General features: G+C 37.0%; 4 protein-coding genes across 6 annotated transcripts; all 4 read left to right on the forward strand.

The window, feature by feature from the left end:
• Window positions 1-3,164: 3,164 nt before the first annotated feature.
• THFS (10-formyltetrahydrofolate synthetase) lies at window positions 3,165-6,707 on the forward strand. The gene is made up of 5 exons (XM_089624445.1): window positions 3,165-3,472; window positions 3,621-3,770; window positions 4,376-5,551; window positions 5,740-5,886; window positions 6,205-6,707. The coding sequence occupies exons 1-5, from the start codon at window positions 3,311-3,313 to the stop codon at window positions 6,478-6,480; spliced, it is 1,911 nt and encodes a 636-aa protein (XP_089480571.1). The 5' UTR covers window positions 3,165-3,310; the 3' UTR covers window positions 6,481-6,707.
• A 1,441-nt stretch (window positions 6,708-8,148) lies between these two features.
• LOC149386937 (uncharacterized) lies at window positions 8,149-9,072 on the forward strand. Its single transcript, XM_089624736.1, has one exon. The coding sequence runs from the start codon at window positions 8,149-8,151 to the stop codon at window positions 9,070-9,072; it is 924 nt and encodes a 307-aa protein (XP_089480862.1).
• Window positions 9,073-13,233: 4,161 nt separating this feature from the next.
• On the forward strand, window positions 13,234-16,836 carry LOC149386938 (large ribosomal subunit protein eL24-like). 3 transcript variants are annotated; one of them, XM_089623985.1, is made up of 5 exons: window positions 13,234-13,301; window positions 15,732-15,807; window positions 15,897-15,998; window positions 16,144-16,292; window positions 16,524-16,836. In XM_089623985.1, the coding sequence occupies exons 1-5, from the start codon at window positions 13,291-13,293 to the stop codon at window positions 16,669-16,671; spliced, it is 486 nt and encodes a 161-aa protein (XP_089480111.1). In that variant the 5' UTR covers window positions 13,234-13,290; the 3' UTR covers window positions 16,672-16,836. The 3 variants fall into 3 exon arrangements, with proteins under 3 accessions (XP_089480111.1, XP_089480112.1, XP_089480110.1); XM_089623986.1 differs by lacking the exon at window positions 13,234-13,301 and adding an exon at window positions 14,794-14,805; XM_089623984.1 differs by lacking the exon at window positions 13,234-13,301 and adding an exon at window positions 15,567-15,660.
• A 2,326-nt stretch (window positions 16,837-19,162) lies between these two features.
• On the forward strand, window positions 19,163-20,251 carry LOC149386939 (uncharacterized). Its single transcript, XM_089624280.1, has one exon. The coding sequence runs from the start codon at window positions 19,209-19,211 to the stop codon at window positions 20,109-20,111; it is 903 nt and encodes a 300-aa protein (XP_089480406.1). The 5' UTR covers window positions 19,163-19,208; the 3' UTR covers window positions 20,112-20,251.
• Window positions 20,252-20,614: the final 363 nt, after the last annotated feature.

A 20,614-nucleotide genomic window follows, 5' to 3' on the forward strand; every position in this document is an offset into this window, starting at 1 on the left:
GAAAAACTCCAATATACTATAATGAGTGATAATATGGTTGAAGAGGAGAGTTTAGTAGGAGAAGTGTTGTTGAAGGTGATTGTGTTTGTGATGGTCCAAGCTCTTGTTTATCTCATTCTTTCAAGCTCATCAAATTTGTTCTCCAACAAAAAATCGACGAGCTTCGAAGCGATGAGATCTTCAAGCATCGCTCGAATCTTTGCTTCCATCTCCGATTTTCCTCAAGCCACTGATCAACCCTTCTCCGAAGAAGATCGCCAACTTATTTAATGATATTATATGAAGACCGCTTGGCTATACTCTATTTGTTGTTATAGCACTAGTCGAAATATGTATAGTTCAATGTTATGATATGTGATTAGACATTATAAATTGTGAGTTGATCATCTTGTGCACAACAAAATCATATCAATATCAAGTGTAATGTTTCAGTCAAGAGCAAAATTAATATAGGATTCAAATCATGGTCACTCTATACCCTTCTATTACTTGTTTTTTCTTTTCTTTGACTGACAACGAATCAGAATTTTGTTGTAAATTAATCATATTGGCAAGGATTTCTATAATCCTCATATCACTACTATACCCTTTTATATTTGTTTTTTGTTTTTTTTTTCAAGTTTCCATTAGTTGATTTTGCGTATAATTAATTATATTTGCTTTTTCCAAGTCCCACGAGATTTTAGTGAATTCAACTATAAAAAGAAGCAACAATAATAATGATAAGATTAAAGCGTATAGGACAGTGGAAGTTGCTTGCTTTTATCCGCAAGATAATTTCCTCTCTCTTTTTTATTTATTTCTTTCTTAAAGAACATACATACATTTGTTACTTGTATAGATACTTTTTCCCCAAGTAATTACAATTCTATAGAAAGAGTCAAGACATCAATATTTTAATTTTTTTTTTCTTTCCAAGTATTATTGTCAAGAAATATGCAAACGCAGCTGATCATATCACATAAATATGACTAAGATAATTGAACATGAATATTACTATCTTATATGTTAATTTTTAATCAAACTCGCCAAAAAAAATAGTTTTCTATGCGTAATATCAAATCCGTCACAATATTACATAAACTTCTCATAAAATCTCATTTTTGTGACAACTTTGTCAAGAACTTATTTAGAATTTTGTTTCAAGTAATAAAAAATATGAAAAAAATAAAAAAAAAATTAGATAATTATTTGAATAAAAAACATTTATTCAATTATATATAGTTACAACTCAACTTACGAGAGAGATAAGAATAAGTCAAATTATGACAATAATACATAACCCTAATAAAAAAATATATGCACGTTAAGATTGAGGCCTACCTATCTACTGTTAATTAACAACTCAATTATCTTTTGAATAAGGGAAATAATTTTTGACGCGACTCACGATCACACCCCAACAAAAGTAATAAACACCAAAAACTACTTAAAATTGCTTCACTTGTCACACAGGGTGTGGATCGTCTAAATTCGGGCCCGTGATAAATAGCAGTCCTCTTTGAATAATACAAATCACGAGATTAACTATTCAAAGCACAACTATTGGACCTCTTCGATTCACTAGTTTATTCATGGACAATTACAAACGATAATTATGTATACAATAATTTCCTCAATTTTATATGGTATTGCGTGTAGTCAAACTATAACTTGTCCTCAAAGAGGCGGCTTCAATAAAAGGTCACACAAAGCTTATCAAAGACTAAAGTTCATGCTTTTTCCTTCCACTTTCCTCTCCATTCAATCTCTGTAAAAGCTTCTTCAAGACTTGAATATGCATTCATTCACGTACGTACGTAGTCATATATCTGCACTCACATCACATACATCTTCAGAAACGCTCTAAAAAATGGCTTTGGAGACCAGCTTGTTGGGAGACATTTTGCTCAAAGTGGTTGTGTTCTTTATGGTTCAAGCCTTGGTTTATGTCATTCTAAGAAGCTCTTCAGATATCTTCTCCAATAATAGTAAGATCATTAGGTCCTTAAGCTTCAACCATGCGAGATCATCGAGCTTTATTCGGATGATGTCATCGTTCTCCGAATTGCCTTTCGTGGCTGATCAATCATCTTCGTCCCCTAGGGTGACGAGGATTCCGTCCATGGATGATGATGATCAATTTTATGATGCAATATATTAACTAGGAATAAAGAACATGTTGTTCTTATGATACAAGAAATTTAATTTTTTTTTTCCCTTTTTGTATTGCTTATTTGTCCAATGCTCAATATCAGACTTGTAATTTTCTAATTCTTTGTTATGCAAGATGTAATTATTTCTTAATATAAATGATGTTATTGGATATTAATTAGTTTTAAAGAGTACTTTTGATTTGAGGGAATTTAACTGAATTCTGTACTCTATTGAAGCTGTAACTTGTTTCTTATTTTAATTGAATTTATTTGAATATCAATCCTTTTAAAGACAACCCTTTGATGTGAAGTTTCAAGTTGCGGTGTAACAAGTGCAAGTTATCACTAATTTTTTTTTTTAAATGACATTAATTGCCCTTACTTATGGTAGTTTTCTATGTCTATGTTTGTCTCTTATAAATACCTGACATTTATACAAAATTTTACATTGAAATTCGATTGGGAAAAACAAATTTGTTAAGCATCGATTGTATAAATACCTGACATTTATACAAAAAAATTCGACCTTGAAGAGATGATCGGCTTCGAAGATTCAATTATTTATTAACGCACATGAGGTCCCGATTCCCGAGGGTACCTTTAATCATACGAAATTAACATAAAATATTGAATATTAATTTGTTTAATTGCTACATGTGATGTGAAGTTTCTCGCGGCATACAAATTGTGAATAATTTTTTTTTTCTCCCTCTTCTTCTTATCTTAATTGAATTTAGTGAACGTTTATTCGTGTAAAGAGTACCTCTTGATGCACCCATTTTTGTTTTTGTCTTGAAAAGACAAATTCATGCATTACGTTTCCGCTTACTATTTGTTTTGTTCTTCTTGTTTTTCACTTTTCTCCTCTTTTGTTTATCCCTATTTCCCTTGGCATTTTTCTTTAAATAATTCCGTAATTATATATATATCAAAGTCTACAGGCAATATTGGAGGCTACACTATTACAAAAGCAGGGACATTTACGTAAATTACTCGATGGCTCGTAATCTCTCTCTCGTCTAAAATTAACAAAGTAAATCAGAATCGCTTTGATTAGTGAGCTTGTTGTCCCCTCTCGGATAAGAAGAAGAAAACGAAATCGAAATCCCAGCTCTCTGTGGATCAAGCTCGAACCAGAAACCCAAACTGAGATCAGAGTTTGAGATTCTAGAGAAATGAGTTCTTCCAAGACTCTGAGGAAGCTCGAAGTGGTTTCCCCTGTGCCCGCCGACATAGACATTGCCAACTCCGTTCAGCCCTTTCACATTTCCGAGATCGCCGGAGATCTGAATCTCAGCCCTAATCACTACGATCTATACGGAAAATACAAAGCCAAGGTAATTTATTCTCTCACTCTCTTTTCCCTCTCGTTCGTCTGATTTCGTGATAGTAAAAGCCTCTCTCTCTCTCTCTGTCTGTGATTGATTGTTTGGCTCTGCGTGTAAATTACTAATATTTAGGGTTTGTGTATGTATGTACGTATAGGTTTTGCTATCAGTGTATGACGAGCTGAAAGACAGCAAAGACGGATATTATGTGGTGGTGGGAGGGATTACTCCGACGCCTCTCGGAGAAGGCAAATCCACCACCACCGTCGGACTTTGCCAAGCTTTGGGTGCTTTTCTCGATAAAAAGGTCCTTCCTTCTTTTCCCCTACACTTATCGCTTCACTCTCCGTTGCTTCTCTCTCCTGATTAAGAATTTGTCGGCACTGGATTCGATTTAGCTTTTGCGAAATTGACAGCAATAATATCGTTTGCTCGTCGCTTACCAAAAATCAATCACGACTCAAATATTGACATATTTAGTACGAAATCGGTCAAGAACTGCAACCAGTTCGTGACCAATGTGTAACAAAATCAACTCAATTCGTGACCGATTTGGTACTAGATTTCTTAATATTTTTGTTTTGGTTGATTTTTGGTAAGTGACAAACAATTGATATTAGATGTGTTATATTTGGATTTTGGTTGATTTTTGGTAAGTGACAAACAGTTCGTGACCAATGTGTCACGAAATCAACTAAATTCGTGACCGATTTGGTACTAGATGCGATAATATTTTGGTAAACAACAAACAATTGGTATTATTGTTGTCAATTTCCCTTTGCTTTTCGCGTGGTTAATTAAGCTCTCGACACGAATTTGATAGATATGGAAAATACAACTGGTCGTACTTAGTCGTTTATATCTAGATATAAACGACACATATTTGATCTCTAATAATCCAATCAAACTCAGGTGGTGACGTGTGTTCGTCAACCGTCGCAAGGACCGACTTTCGGGATCAAAGGCGGGGCGGCGGGCGGAGGGTACAGCCAGGTGATTCCGATGGAGGAGTTCAATCTTCACATGACCGGAGACATCCACGCCATCGCCGCCGCCAACAACCTCTTGGCCGCCGCCATCGACGCCCGAATCTTCCACGAGTCGTCTCAGTCCGACAAAGCCCTCCTCAACCGCCTCTGCCCGCTCAACAAGGAAGGAAACCGAACCTTCGCCCCGATCATGCTCCGACGCCTCTCCAAGCTCGGCATCGCCAAAACCCGGCCCCGAGACCTCACCCCCGAAGAGGTCAAGCGCTTCGCGAGGCTCGACATCGACCCCGACTCCGTCACGTGGCGGAGGGTCATGGACGTCAACGACCGGTTCCTCCGGAAGATCTCCATCGGACAAGGCCCCGAGGAGAAAGGGATGGTGAGAGAGACCGGGTTCGACATCGCCGTCGCCAGCGAGATCATGGCGGTGCTGGCCCTCACCACCTCGCTCGCCGACATGAGGGAGCGGCTCGGGAGGATGGTCGTCGGAAACAGCCGCTCCGGCGACCCCGTCACCGCCGACGACCTCGGGGTCGGCGGAGCTCTCGCGGTGCTCATGAAGGACGCGATCAACCCGACCCTGATGCAGACCCTCGAGGGGACCCCCGTGCTCGTCCACGCGGGCCCGTTCGCCAACATCGCCCACGGGAACTCCTCCGTCGTGGCCGACAAGATCGCGCTCAAGCTCGTGGGGCCCGGCGGGTTCGTGGTCACCGAGGCCGGGTTCGGGGCCGACATCGGGGCCGAGAAGTTCATGAACATCAAGTGCCGGTGCAGCGGTCTGACGCCGCAGTGCGCGGTGATCGTCGCGACGATAAGGGCTCTGAAGATGCACGGAGGCGGGCCCGACGTGGTCGCCGGAAAGCCTCTGGACAAGGCTTACGTGGCGGAGAACGTGGGGTTGGTCGAGGCCGGTTGCGTCAACCTCGCTCGCCACATCGCCAACACCAAGTCTTACAACGTCAACGTCGTCGTGGCCATCAACAAATTCTCGACGGATTCCGACGCGGAGCTCGACGCCGTCAGGAACGCCGCCCTCGCCGCCGGAGCCTACGATGCCGTCGTTTGCTCTCACCATGCTCACGGTGGAAAAGGCGCGGTTAGTTATCTGTTCTCGCTTACCATGCTCGTTGCGTTTTGGTCCTTGAAAACTAGTCTTTCGAACAAAATGGTCCTCAGACAAACTAATTAACTCTAAAACTAGCCTTGCACGACGATTTGTGTATATCTTAACTGCAATGGATTATAATGATCCCGGAACAACGTGATTTTTTTTTTTTTTTTCAGGTTAACTTGGGGATTGCTGTCCAAAGAGCCTGCGAGGATGTTACGCAGCCGTTGAAGTTTTTGTATTCGTTGGATATGGGTATCAAAGAGAAGATTGAGGCCATTGCAAGGTCTTACGGCGCCGCTGGAGTTGAGTACTCGGAACAGGTAAACCCCGGCCCGTTAACACACTTTTCAATGCAGATACAACGAAATTAGACTTGGAACTATCTTTTTTATTTGAGCAAAAAGTTGTAGAACTGAACTCAGAAGATGATTTTATGGTTGTTACAAACGTTGTTACGTTAACGACGATCACCCTGACGAGTCACTAAATGAAAGACAGAATAAAAACTCTTTAGCGTTTTACTAGTCCTGTTTTTTTGGTTCGTGAAAATTTCAAGGCTATAGAGATGTATGGGAAATTGTATAGCTTATTGATGATAAATTTTGTGTGGGGGAAAAAAAAAAAAAAAAAAAAAACAGGCGGAGAAACAGATAGAGATGTATGGGAAGCAAGGGTTTTCGGGTCTGCCGATCTGCATGGCAAAGACTCAGTACTCGTTTTCGCACAATGCGGCGGAGAAAGGAGCTCCGAGCGGGTTCGTTCTTCCGATTCGGGACGTGAGAGCGAGCATCGGAGCCGGTTTCATTTACCCTCTCGTCGGCACTATGAGCACCATGCCCGGCCTTCCCACCCGCCCTTGCTTTTACGATATCGACCTCGACACCGCCACCGGAAGAGTCATCGGCCTCTCCTGATCCTTCCTCATATCTCTCTCTCTCTCTCTCTTTGTTTTGTTCCCATCATCAATAAACCAGTTCAAGAGAATCTTTTTATGCTCTTCTTTTGCTTTTGTTTCTGTAATAAATTATAAAGAGTGTATATATTACTCGCTTAATTGCTTGAACTGGGAAAACGCCAACAGTATCAACTCTTTTTTATACTTCAATCTCATTGCAGAGGGCTTGAATTTCTTATCCGATCATAGGTATTAATGCACAGAAAAGAACTTCCTCGAGAGATGCTTAAACGTATTTAAAATGAGGTACTTCAACAGATCTACGAGAAGCGTCTTGTATAGATAGGTTCATATATAAACGACATATTTATACAAAGAAACGACAAAAACAACAAATGAATAAATAAACGACATATTTATGAAAGAAGCGACAACAATAAATACAATTGAATAAATAAACGACATATTTATAAAAAAGATACGACAACAGCAACAAATGAATAAATAAACGACATATTTATAAAAAAAAACGACAAGAAAATACAAATGAATAAACCAACGACATAATAACCGGTTCCTTTAACTGTTTTATTTTCTTCAATGAACGAGTCTCTGTTCGTTGTCATCATCAATAACCAGTTCCTTAAACTGTTTTATTTTCTTCTTTCGCTTTCTCGGTGTTGAACTTTCTCGGTGTTGAAAGAAAAGACGTTTTTCTATCACACATAAAAGCTTATTTGTCTGAGATATTATGTATTGTGTATATATATATATATATATATAACTTGCTTATTTGCTTCACCTGGGAAAACACCAGTATTAACTCTTTCCTTTATAGTTCCATCTGATTACTGATGAGGACTTGAATTTCCCATTTTGATAATAGATATCAGATAGGTGCACAGAAAAGCTCTTGAAGAGACGCTTAAACGACACATAATGTCAGAAACGACAACCTTCATTGTTCAACGACGAATTACTCCAAATCATGCGATCGTCTGCGGCGATCTTTAATTACGAAAACGAGGAAGTACTTCGCTTCAGGAAGAGATATACTATAATGTAAAGCTATTAAGTCTACATAAAAGAAAGTAATAATAATTTATGGCAAACACAGATAAAAAGATGGTACTTTTTCTCCAGCTCTTTAACTATTATCATCACACTAGTTCTTGAAATTTGACAAAAACAAGCAATATCGTCTAACGTTATTTCGTGGAAATATTATCACATTAGTTATAAAAGCATTTCGCTAAATTTCTCCAATTCCTACGGCATTTTTCCTAAATCACTACACAATTCTTCCCATTTTGTTCTTGTATTAATTTTCGTTAGTGTCTGTTACAACTTTGAATGGTCATCTCAACTTGTAGAAATAGCCAATAATGTTCAATTAGCCTTGAATCATCTTAAGTATCCTTAAACCGTTTTCAACTATATATAAAAAAAAAAATCCAATATTTCGCCTTCAGTTAATTGAAACTTCACTTCGATCGAAAGTACCCAATAACCGAATTGATATTCAATATTGTACTTAACGACCTACAAAGTCTTGCACAATAGTGATGGCCTTTAAGAATTTCCACGACGTACGTACTTTTTATTTATCCACCAACCAATCCAAGTAGCTAAGTTTTTTCTAATAACAAAGAGAACCAAAAGAAGGATCACAAGAAAATTCAATATTATGGGGAGTTTGGTGGGCCATGTAGGGCCGGGATTGGTGTTCTTCATCGTCGGAATATGGCATCTCTTCAACCACATCAAGCTCTACATCCTCGACCCGAATTCGTACACGTCACTCCCATGGTTCCCAATCCCAAAGTGTAGGCACTTAGAGCTCCTCTACATCACGATCAGCGCCATCGCCTACATAGCCCTAGAATTTGTCATCGGGTTGGGTCAACGCCCATTCGACCCCGACGGATCAATCCCCACCGTCCATCTCCACAATTTCGAGCACTCCTTGATGATCGCATCTTTCTTGGCCTACTCGTCGCTCTCCATAGCCCTAGACCGAGTCCGCGGGCCTAGGGTTAGGGCAAAACACGCCATGAGCAATCTCCTCTTTGCGATGGCCCTCGCTCAACAGCTCAACCTTTTTTACCACCACTCCATTGGGGCCCACGCGGGGCCCGAGGGTCAATACCACTCCGTCCTCGTGCTCTTGACTTTCGCGACGTTGATCTCAACCCTAATCGCGATGCTTCTCCCGAAAAGTTTCGTCGTGAGCTTTGTGAAGTCTCTTGGCCTTGCATTCATCGGAGTTTGGTTTTTTGTGATCGGAGTCATGTTGTGGACCCCGGGGCTTGTTCCGAAGGGGTGCTTCATGGAGATCGACGGGGACGGGAACACAGTCGTGACGTGTTCCGGCCAAGAGGCTCTTCATCGCGCGAACTCGCTCGTGAATCTTCAGTTCGGGGTTCTCTTGATTGTGGTGGTTTCTTTTGGGGTGTCTCTCTACTTGGTCATGGTCAAAGTTTATGGAGAGAAGGTGGACTATGTTTCGTTGAAGATGGATTTGGATGATGAGGATTATGATGGTCAACAACAACGTGATGTTGAATCACAAGAGAGACCAACCCTTCAAATGGTAAAGTTATCTGCTTAAGAATAATGGTATGATATGTATGATCTATCAAGCTTTACTGAAATAATATCTCTATTAATTCCTATATTACTATTATTTCATCGTGAGGTTGTGTGTGTGTGTGTGTGTTCTCTTCTGCTTTCACTCCTCTTTACGTGTATATAACCAAACAATAATAAAGGGGTGTCTTTGCTTTTTTATTGCAATTCCTTCAGTTCAATATCTAGATCAAAGCAATTTCTAAGAGATTGACATTTATTCAGCACATATAAGCTTGTGTGTAAGAATGTATGTATTGCGTCTTGGTTTTATGTGTGTGTGTGTGTGTATGTATATATATATACACACACACATAAATAAGCTTTTGAGATGTATATAGTAGTGGAAAAACAGTAGTATTATGTTTTACTCTTCTATACTTCAAACTTTTCACGACGGTTAGAAATGTTAGTTTAATGCTCTATATATTATTGCACGTTTTCTTTTTGAAGATTTTACATTGTACATTCTACCGGAGATCATCAATTATATTTCTACCTTTCTTATACATTAAATATTTGCATTTATTTTTACATTTGATAGGAATAGAACCATCCCTCTCAGAGGAGGAGGCTCTAGAGTTATATTAGAGGTCTTTTTCGGGAGTCATCGGTTTTTTTTTTTCCTAATGTTATGCCTAATAATTCAATGCTCACCAAAACCAGTTGATTCAATCTAAAAAAGTGCCAGATTTAAGGTTCCAAATCGAATTCATAGTGAATTTTGAAATTGGGTCTTAAAATATAAAGTTTGATTGCATCTAGCGAAAAAGAGGCTTAAATAGTACATATATAAAAAAAAAAACGACAAACAGTAGAAACGACACAAAAACTTCAAATGGGCCAAAAGTGTCTGAAAAGGTCTAATTTGGCCATACGAGTCGATTAAGTTCAAATATAGCTCTTGAAAAATTGGCCGAAAGCCAGAATCCGCTTGGATAAATCATATATGTGATATTTTACTTTACCGACGGGCGTATATTCATTATAATTTTAGGGAAAAATAGTTCATAATATATATTATATATACGTACCTTGGCTCTTCCCAAAGCCACAGTGAGGGCATGTAGAGAAGTTGAGCTGGTTCATCCCTTCCTCTAATGTTAATGATGTCTTTCCTTACGATATACTCAACCAAACTTTAAGTAAGATAATAATAACAACAATCTGATTATTATTATTAAAGAGGAAAAACCAAACTTGAGATGGGAAAAACCAGTAGTATCTACTCTTTTTTATTCTTCAATCTGATTACAGTCTACAGAGGACTTGAATTTCCTATTTGGTCATACGTATTAATGCAAAAAAAAAAAAAAAAAAAAAAAAAAAACCTTCTTGAAGAGATGCTTAAACGTTATTTAAAAAAGTAAAAGAGACATTTAAACGACACAAAATGTCAGAAACGATAACCTTTATTAATCGGCACAAAATGTCAGAAACGATAACCTTTATTAATCGGCACAAAATGTCAGAAACGACAACCTTTCATAAACGACACAAAATGTCAGAAACGATAACCGTCCATAGAGTAGGTGCATAAAGAGATAGACTGTAAAACTTCATTGTACGTATATATTAAAAAAAAAAGTAATAATTTATGACAAACACTGATTAAATGAGATGGCGCTTTTTCGGGTCTTTCACAATTATTAAAGATGTACAATACACGTAAATGAGACCGGGTTCGACATCACACGTAAATTATAAAGTGTGTATAATATAACTTGCTTATTTGCTTGAGCTGAGAAAACGTCAGCAGTATCAACTCTTTTTTTTTTTATACTTCAATAATCTGATTATAGAGGACTTGAATTTCTTATCCGATCATAGGTATTAATGCACATAAAAGCTCTTCTTCAAGAGATGCTTAAACGTATTTAAAACAACGTACTTTAATAACCGTCCTTGTTTAAAACATATCTGCGAAAGTCAGAGATCTACGAGAAGCGTCTTGTCTCCATTGGTTCATATATAAACGACATATTTATAAAAAGAAACGATAAAAACGACAAATGAATAAATAAACGACATATTTATAAAAGAAGCGACAACAATAAATCCAATCGAATAAATAAACGACATATAAGATACGACAAGAGCAACAAATGAATAAATAAACGACATATTTATAATAAAAACGACAAGAAAATACAATCGAATAACTAAACGACATATAAGATGCGACAAGAGCAACAAATGAATAAATAAACGACGTATTTAAAACAAAAACGACAAGAAAATACAAAATGAATAAATAAACGACATAATAACCAGTTCCTTGAACTGTTTTATTTTCTTCAATGAACGAGTCTCTGTTCGTTGTCATCATCAATAACCAGTTGCTTCAATTGTTTTATTTTCTTCTTTCGCTTTCTCAATATTGAAAAGATGTTTTTTTCTATCACACATAAAAAGCTTTTTTGTGTGACATCAGATAGGTGAGCAGAAAAGCTCTTGAAGAGATCCATTGTTTCTCTAACTATGTCTAGTTTAATAAATTTGTCTTTTAATTCGATTAAAAAGTGATCAGTTTGTTGTGCGAACCACCACTTTCTTCATGAAAGCAAGCGTACAAGAAATTTCCTATTCTTTGTTTGATAAATAATCTATTCATTTCGCACAATCATTCCAATTTGGTGACAAATATTAATATAATTGCTCAAGTCACGTGAATTGTCGATTGTAAAGCAAAACATATTCTCTCGCAACACAATACGCATTTGTACTACGTGCTTTATTTATGAATTATATCTACTTGGTCAGGCCAGTATTATATTCACATGGACAATTGACAACTTCTCAAGGCTTAATAACCAAGAGCTATATTCTGATTTATTTTATGTTGGAGGCTATAAATGGTAATTGAATTGAATCTTTTTGTTGTTTATAGATGTTGTGTAAGTGCAATACCGGGTTATATCTTTGGGTAATCATGCAAATATGTGCTTTAAATCAAATGTACTAATTTTCCCCAAAGGAAACAATGGGAAAACCATTTGGTATTTGGATGTTGCTGATTCAGGATCTTTGCCATATGGTTGGAGTAGATATGCGTAGTTCAGCTTGAGCATTGTTAATCAACTTCATAGCAAATATTCTGTTAGAAAAGGTATATATCCTTAATTGACGTAACTGTATATTTACCTGGTAGCAATTGCCTATCTTCTCTGCTTTTTATGTTCTTGTAGAATATGTCGTGTTTAAATTTGGTATTCTGAGTATAGATGACCTTGGATAAGTGTACTTCTGGCCTTTCGCAAAGTTTGATATATAGAAATCATATTCTTTTAATAATATTCCAATTTGTAGATGCTTCCTTAAGTCTTTTTAAAAAAATGCGAGATTTTATTGAACAGAAAGAAGTAGAGATATTTTGTCAAATAAGATCGTTTTAAATTTAATAATGCATTTTTACGTTCCTACGAATAATAAAAACAGCCACACAAATACACAATAGCCGTTGGAGCCCACTCGGAACATTTTCCCATCAACTCTTACCTGCCAAAGTAATCTATATCATCAACAACCCAAATGACCTTTTTGCCCCCTTTGTTTATTTAATTATGGATAATTACAAAAAATACCTCTTGAAATCGGAGGTCTGTAACAAACTACCCCGTTGAACTAAAAAAATTGCAAAAAATCACTTGAACTCATGTTCTATTAAAGTATTGCCCCTTCCATAAAAAATGTTTCGTTAAAACTTATATTTTGAGCATATGACTCTCACATGATTATTATTTGAAGGGAAAATTAATAATATTGTTTAAATAATTAAATAAATCATTAATTTATGAAATTGAAACATGTAATTTTTTCGAATATGCATGACTGTTTTTTGTGATGGATTTTTTCGAGTTCAGGTCATTTTTTGTGATTTTTTCGAGTTAAAAGGACAATTCGTTACCGACCTCTGAATTTAAGGGGTATTCTTGTAATTTATCTTTTAATTATTTATTGTTTTGTGTTTTTCCAGTATAATTTAAGATTGTATTACTACGAAATTTTAAAAATATCATCAAACCATAAAGTTTTCTTTATAAAAAAAAAAAAAAAAAAAAAAAAAAAAAAAAAAGTGGTACAACTAACATCGTTGCCAAAAAAAAAAGCCCAAGGCCCCTAAATCCCACTTATAGGGTTTCACAAAGACAGAATATCAAGTTGCCGCATAGACCAGAGCGAAATCCTCATCTCGGCCACCATGGTTCTCAAGTAAGTTGCGTTTTTTTTTCCTCATTAAATGTTTTTCACGATCTTAGGGTTTCATTGCGTTGATTTGAGCTTCGAAAAGGAAATGAATATTTCGAATCTAAATTTAGGTTTTTCAGAATCTGAGTCGATACGAGTGATTTGAGGGGCTATCAGAATATTTATGTAGAGTTTCATGACCATATAGTTGCATGCGAACGATGTGGGACAATTTTCTTTCATGTTGACAACTTGCAAACTCTCGCCTAATCAAAGTAAAGACTCTAAATGGAAAACTTTCTCATTATAGCTTTACAATAATGTTACTCTATCAAGGTACAATTTTTATTTTGTTGAGTAATTTTAGCTTAACTTGTCCATTTACTTGACAACTACATTTGCATGAATTAGCTACATAGCCTAAAGCTCAAATGTTTAAACCAAAATCTTGTCTTAGTGTAGAACTTCTTTTTAAACGTAGATGTAATGAACAAACAAACAATTTGGAATTATAGGAACAATGTTGTCTCCGGCAAAAAATGTTGGTCTCCGGAAGAGCTCGTGAGTTGGTCCAAGGACTACCTTGAAGCTTATAGGAAGGCTAACTTGAAGCACGCCCTGTCGAGCAACGGTAGTTCAATCTCCGTATGGCCGCCTCCGAGTCCCGGAATTCGGCGATCTTCATCGATTCGGCGTTGGATACGAGAGCTCTCCGCTTCGGTACCAGCTGCATCATTCGGGACCACGACGACATGGTGATTTCCTCAGCTATTTAGGCAAACCATGCAGGCTCTTGTCCTCCTATTGTGGAAGCTACCGCCATCTTCCGGGGTATGATGATGGCCGAGAATATCGGGCTTCACCATGTCGTACTTCAATCCGATTGTCTCGAGGTTGTTCATGCTTTTGCATGCTCGCCTACCCCGTCTACGAAACTCGGTATCGTCATCCATGATATTAAGGTAAAAGCTAAAATTTTCTCGGTCTTTGATGTTGTTTTTATCATGTGCTCTTGTAATGAAGTGGCTCATAATATGGCTCGTTTTGCTCTTAATGTGAGTTCCGATGTGCATTGGATGGAGATTGTCTCACCTTGTGCTATGCGGAATGTCTTTAGTGATCAATTAACATTGTTGTAACCACTGTATTCTTCCGTCATCTAAGTAAGGGTTTAATGTTATTTGCCATGGTACCATCCACGTTTTATAAAAAAAGTATGGGTTTAATAAAGCTATTTTTACTAAAAACTCGGGGACACAAGGTGGAAGAAGAAAAGAAAACATTAATTTTGAAGGTTAAAGGTATGAAAAAATGACAAACGTTTCATCTTGGATAGTTAGAAACGACATTAAACAATTAACCGTGTTTATATTGGACTAGAAGCCCATAAAAAAGTCCAATACCGAGGCCTACAAGCCCTAAAGCCAACTTATACTTTGAATTTTGTTAGGGTTTCACAAAGAACATAAAACCCCCAATTCCCGCAGAGCGGCGTGACCGGAGCGTAATCCTCAGCCATGGTTCTCAAGTACGTTCCCACGAACAATAAAAACAGCCACGCAAATACACAATAGCCGTTGGAGCCCACTCGGAACATTTTCCCATCAACTCTTACCTGCCAAAGTAATCTATAATATCAACAACCCAAATGACCTTTTTTGCCTCCTTTGTTTATTTAATTATGGATAATTACAAAAAATACCCATTGAATTCATGGGTCGGTAACGAACTGCCCCGTTGAACTCGAAAAAATTGCAAAAAATCACTTGAATTCCGTTCTGTTAAAGTATTGCCCCTTCCATAAAAAATATTTCGTTAAAACTTATATTTTGAGTATATGACTCTCACATGATTATTATTTGAAGGAAAAATTAATAATATTGTTTAAATAATTAAATAAACCTATAATTTATGAAATTGAAACATGTAATTTTTTCGAATATGCATGACTGTTTTTTGTGATGAATTTTTTCGAGTTCAGGTCATTTTTGTGATTTTTTCGAGTTAAGAGGGTAATTCATTACCGACCTCTAAATTAAAGGGGTATTCTTGTAATTTATCTTTTAATTATTTATTGTTTTGTGTTTTTCCAGTATAATTTAAGATTGTATTACTGGGGAATATCATCAAGCCATTTTTTTTTTAAGAAAAAAAAGTGGTAGCGAGGCAATTAGATCGGCCTATTTGTTTTTATATTTTCACTAAAACAAACAAATGGATCAGAAGCCCAAAATAAAAAGCCCAAAATCGAGGCCTTATATCTCTGAATGTTAGCTAGGGTTTAACAAAGACAAGGAATATCAAAAAAAAAAAAAAAAAAAAAAAAAAAAAATTGCGGCAGAGACCAGAGCGAAATCCTCAGCTCAGCCAGGATGGTTCTCAAGTAAGTTGCGTTCTTTTTTTTTTCATCATTAAATGTTTTTCACGATCTTCTGAAATCGCCGCGATTTTCAGGACGGAGCTATGCCGTTTCAGCGGAGCCAAGATCTATCCCGGGAGAGGAATCCGCTTTATTCGTTCCGATTCTCAGGTTAGATTTCATTTGATTTTAGGTTTTATTCCGTCGATTTGAGCTTTAGGTTTTGTTGCGTTGATTCGATATTTTGGGTCTGTGTTTAGGTCTTCCTGTTCGTGAACTCGAAATGCAAGAGGTATTTCCACAATCGATTGAAGCCGTCCAAGCTTACGTGGACTGCCATGTACCGCAAGCAACACAAGAAGGTAAATCACTTGTAATGCTTTTTTTTCCATTTGTTATATTAAATTATAAGTATTTCATAAGTTTTTTGCATAATGATTCGCATTCTGTTTATCTCAATCAATCTAGTAGTAAATGTAGTTGAAATTGCGTGTTTGATGTAAATAGGACATTGCTGCGGAGTCTGTGAGGAAGAAGCGTCGCTCGACGAAGAAGCCGTACTCAAGATCCATTGTTGGTGTCACTCTCGAAGTCATTCAGAAGAGAAGAGCCGAGAAACCAGAAGTCCGCGACGCAGCTCGCGAGGCTGCTCTCAGGTATGACCTTTATACGATAAACCCGAATTTGCTCAATCCCAGAAATGCTTGTTTACCGCGAGACCGTATCGTCACAATTCTGATCAAAGATGTTTTAGCTAGTTCTGTGTGCGTATCGAAAATAGTGATTGTTAACATGATCAGAAATCTTCATAGCATTTCTAGTCTCGTCTTTAGAAACACTTGGAGGGCTCTGACCATTCTTTTTGGGTGGTTTAAATAATTTTGAAGGGAAATTAAGGAGAGGAACAAGAAGAGCAAGGATGAGAAGAAGGCGAAGAAAGCAGAGATGACGAAATCGCAGAAGAGTCAGACAAAGGGCAATCTTCCCAAGGGCGCTAAAGGTCCCAAGCTCGGAGGCGGTGGCGGAAAGCGGTAATTTTGGATCTGACCTCGCACCAGTTTTATATATCAACAATTTCATGTGGTTTTTATTCTTAGAGTAACGTACTCAATGGATTCATTGGCCATGTAGCCAAACTCTTTTCTTTTTCTTTGGATAATACTTGTCTCATGCTGAGTTTAGAATTTTTGTTTTGTGTTACCTTTTTTTTTTTTTGAATCTATAGTTTAGAATTTTTGTTTTCTGTTACCTGAGCAATGGATTTTTGCAGAATGGACATAAACATGATATATCTGAAATGCTTTCGCAGAATGGACATAAACATAAATGCTCAAGAATTGACATAAATTTTAATTAATTTACGTCTTATTATTTGAGAAATAGATAAAACAACAGAGGTCTAATTTGGCCATACGAGTCGATTAAGTTCAAATATAGCTCTTGAAAAATTGGCCAAAAGCCAGAATCCACTTGGATATATCATATATGTGATATTTTACTTTACAATTCATTATAATTTTAGAGAAAAATGGTTCATAATATATATTATATATACATACCTTGGCTCTTCCCAAAGCCACAGTGAGGGCATGTAGAGAATTTGCATAGTGGCAAGCACAAATATAAACTAGTTGAGCTGGTTCATCCCTGCTCTGATATTAATGATGTCTTTACTTACAATATACTCAACCAAACTTTAAGTAAGATAATAATAACAACAATCTGATTGTTATTATTACAGAGGAAAAACCAAGCTTGAGATGGGAAAAACCAGTAGTATCTACTCTTTTACATACTTCAATCTGATTACAGAGGACTTGAATTTCCTATTTGGTCATAGGTATTGATGCGAAAAAAAAGCTCTTCTTGAAGAGATGCTTAAACGCTATTTTAAAAGAAAAGTAAAAGAGACTTAAACGACACAAAATGCCAGAAACGACAACCTTTCTTAAGCGACACAAAATGCCAGAAACAAAAACCTTTCTTAAACGACACAAAATGCCAGAAACGATAACTGTCCATAGAGTAGGTACACAAAGCTTCTTGAAGAGATGCTTAAACGTTATTTAAAAAGAAAAGTAAATGAGACACTTAAACGATACAAAATGTCAGAAACGACAACCTTTCTTAAACGACACAAAATGTCAGAAACGACAACCTTTCTTAAACGACAGAAAATGTCAGAAACGATAACCGTCCACAGAGTAGGTACACAAAGAGATAGACTGTAAAACTATTAATTGTACATATATTAAAAAAAAAAAGTAATAATTTATGACAAACACCAATTAAATGAGATGGCACTTTTCCGGATCTTTCACAATGATTAAAGATGTACAATACACGCAAGTCCTTTAACAAGTTCTTGAAATTTTCACAAAACAAACAATAATTGTATGTTGTTATTTCTACGGAATATTGATCACATTAGCTAGTTAAGAATTTAACTAAATTTCTCCTATTCCTTTGGCATTTTCCCTAAATCACTTCACAATTCTTCTCATTTTAATTTGAGTATTGATTTTCATTAGTGTCCGTAATAACATAAAATAATAATCTCATATTTAAAATCTTGTAAAATAGCCATAGCCTTAAATCGTTTTCACTTGTAAATTTTTTTTAATAATTCAACTTCAGTTTTGATTCCCAAAGAATTAGGTTATGAGCAGAGTGTAGTAAATAAAACTTCTGTGTGAAATTTAATGACTAACACTTCGTCTTATTGTTCCTCTTTTATCATTGTTTTTTCTTATTTTTTTTTATCATTCACCTCGGATGTGTTTGAGTTTTTTGAACGCTTCTTATTTTTAGACTGGTGCTCAAAGTGGCGTCATTGTCCCTTTTGGAGTCAACCAAGGAACACTTGCAGAGCCGGCCCAAACTCACCCGAATTCATTAGGTAGGCGAATTCATATTTTGAGGCTTTTCGATGATAATAAAAATTTAAATATAAAATAATTTTTTTTTAAATATAAAAATGTTGGGGCCCAGCCCAATCGAAGGCCCTAGACACCAGTCTTGCTCGCCTATAGTCAGGGTCGGCTCTAGACGCTCAAAGTTTTCAATGGTGTCCTTGTCCGCCATTTATGTTCATCTTGATTCCACACTACAACATCTCTTCAAGTTAACCGGTGAGACCATTTCATCTTTAACTTTAAGCAACTAAATGTTAAATTTAAATAAACTTAACTAAAAAAAATGCTTTCCAATTTGTACGCTTCCATTGAAACTTCACTTCAATCAAATGTACATATCATTAACCGAATTAGTATTCAATATTGTACGTAATGCTCACTAAAGTCTTGCACAATAGCTATGGACCTTAAAATGTAAGTCGACCCACTTACAAGCACGGAGCTACAAATTATTCAATATAAAATGAAAAAAAATTAACAAAATAAATAAAATATGAAATTTGAGGGAGCCTGATCACTTTCATTTATTTATTGGGATTTGCCAGCCAATCCAAGTAGTTGAATATATGTATTTAGCCCGGCTAGTGCTATTACCAAAACAAAAGCTCTCTCTCTCTCTCTCTCTCAACCAAAAGAAGTATCACAATAAAATTCAATATGGGGAGTTTGGTGGGACATGCAGGGCCGGGATTGTTGTTCTTCATCATCGGAATATGGCATCTCTTCAACCACATCAAGCTCTACATCCTCGACCCGAATTCGTACACGTCACTTCCATGGTTCCCAGTCCCAAAGTGTAGGCACTTAGAGCTCCTCTTCCTCACGATTAGCACCACTGCCTACATAGCTTTAGAATTCGTCATCGGGTTGGGTCAACGTCCATTCGACCCCGACGGATCAATCCCCACCGTCCATCTCCACAACTTCGAGCACTCCTTGATCATCGCATCTTTCTTGGCCTACTCGTCGCTCTCCATAGCCCTAGACCGAGTCCACGGGCCTAGGGTTAGGGCAAAACACGCCATGAGCAATCTCCTCTTTGCGATGGCCCTCGGTCAACAGCTCAACCTTTTTTACCACCACTCCATCCGGGCCCACGCGGGGCCCGAGGGTCAATACCACTCCGTCCTCGTGCTCTTGACTTTCGCGACGTTGATCGCAACCCTAATCGCGATGCTTCTCCCGAAAAGTTTCGTCGTGAGCTTTGTGAAGTCTCTTGGCCTTGCATTCATCGGAGTTTGGTTTTTTGTGATCGGAGTCATGTTGTGGACCCCGGGGCTCGTCCCGAAGGGGTGCTTCATGGAGATCGACGTGGACGGGAACACAGTCGTGACGTGTTCCGGCCAAGAGGCTCTTCATCGCGCGAACTCGCTCGTGAATCTTCAGTTCGGGGTTCTCTTGATTGTGGTGTTTTCTTTTGGGGTGTCACTTTACTTGGTCATGGTCAAAGTTTATGGAGAGAATGTGGACTATGTTTCGTTGAAGATGGATTTGGATGATGAGGATGATGTTGAATCACAAGAGAGACCAACCCTTCAAATGGTAAAGTTATCTGCTTAACAAAAATAGTATGATATGTATGATCTATCAAGCTTTATTGAAATAATCTTTATTTCCTATTGCTGTTACTTCCATTTTCATATATGTATTTTAATGATGATTAAAAATGAGTCCAATAATATATGTCATACTAAGGTATATGTATCTCTGCAGGCCTTATAATAATTGCAGCAAAATACTAGAAAATACGTCGCGTTAGTTAGGATGGAGTGCAATCATCGTGTTATTATTTTATTTTTTTGTAGGTTTGATCGGTGACTTCCCTGATGCTGTACTTTACGTTTGTTTATGAAAAATTAATATTTTTTTTCTAGGCTAGAACGTGAAAAATTAATATTAAATCAGTCTTGATCAGATTTCATCTTATCTCATGAATGCAGTTATATTAGAATATTTATTCACCATTTCGTATTGAAGGTCCACAATTAATAAATATATACTACATATTTAATAATATCTTTAATAATGAAATTTCGCTTAGATGTTTGTTTGTACACACACAA

This window comes from Urtica dioica, chromosome 8, assembly GCF_054948205.1.
Source record: "Urtica dioica subsp. dioica isolate 48M chromosome 8, U.dioica_male_clone48M_v1_H2, whole genome shotgun sequence".
Taxonomy (NCBI): domain Eukaryota; kingdom Viridiplantae; phylum Streptophyta; class Magnoliopsida; order Rosales; family Urticaceae; genus Urtica; species Urtica dioica.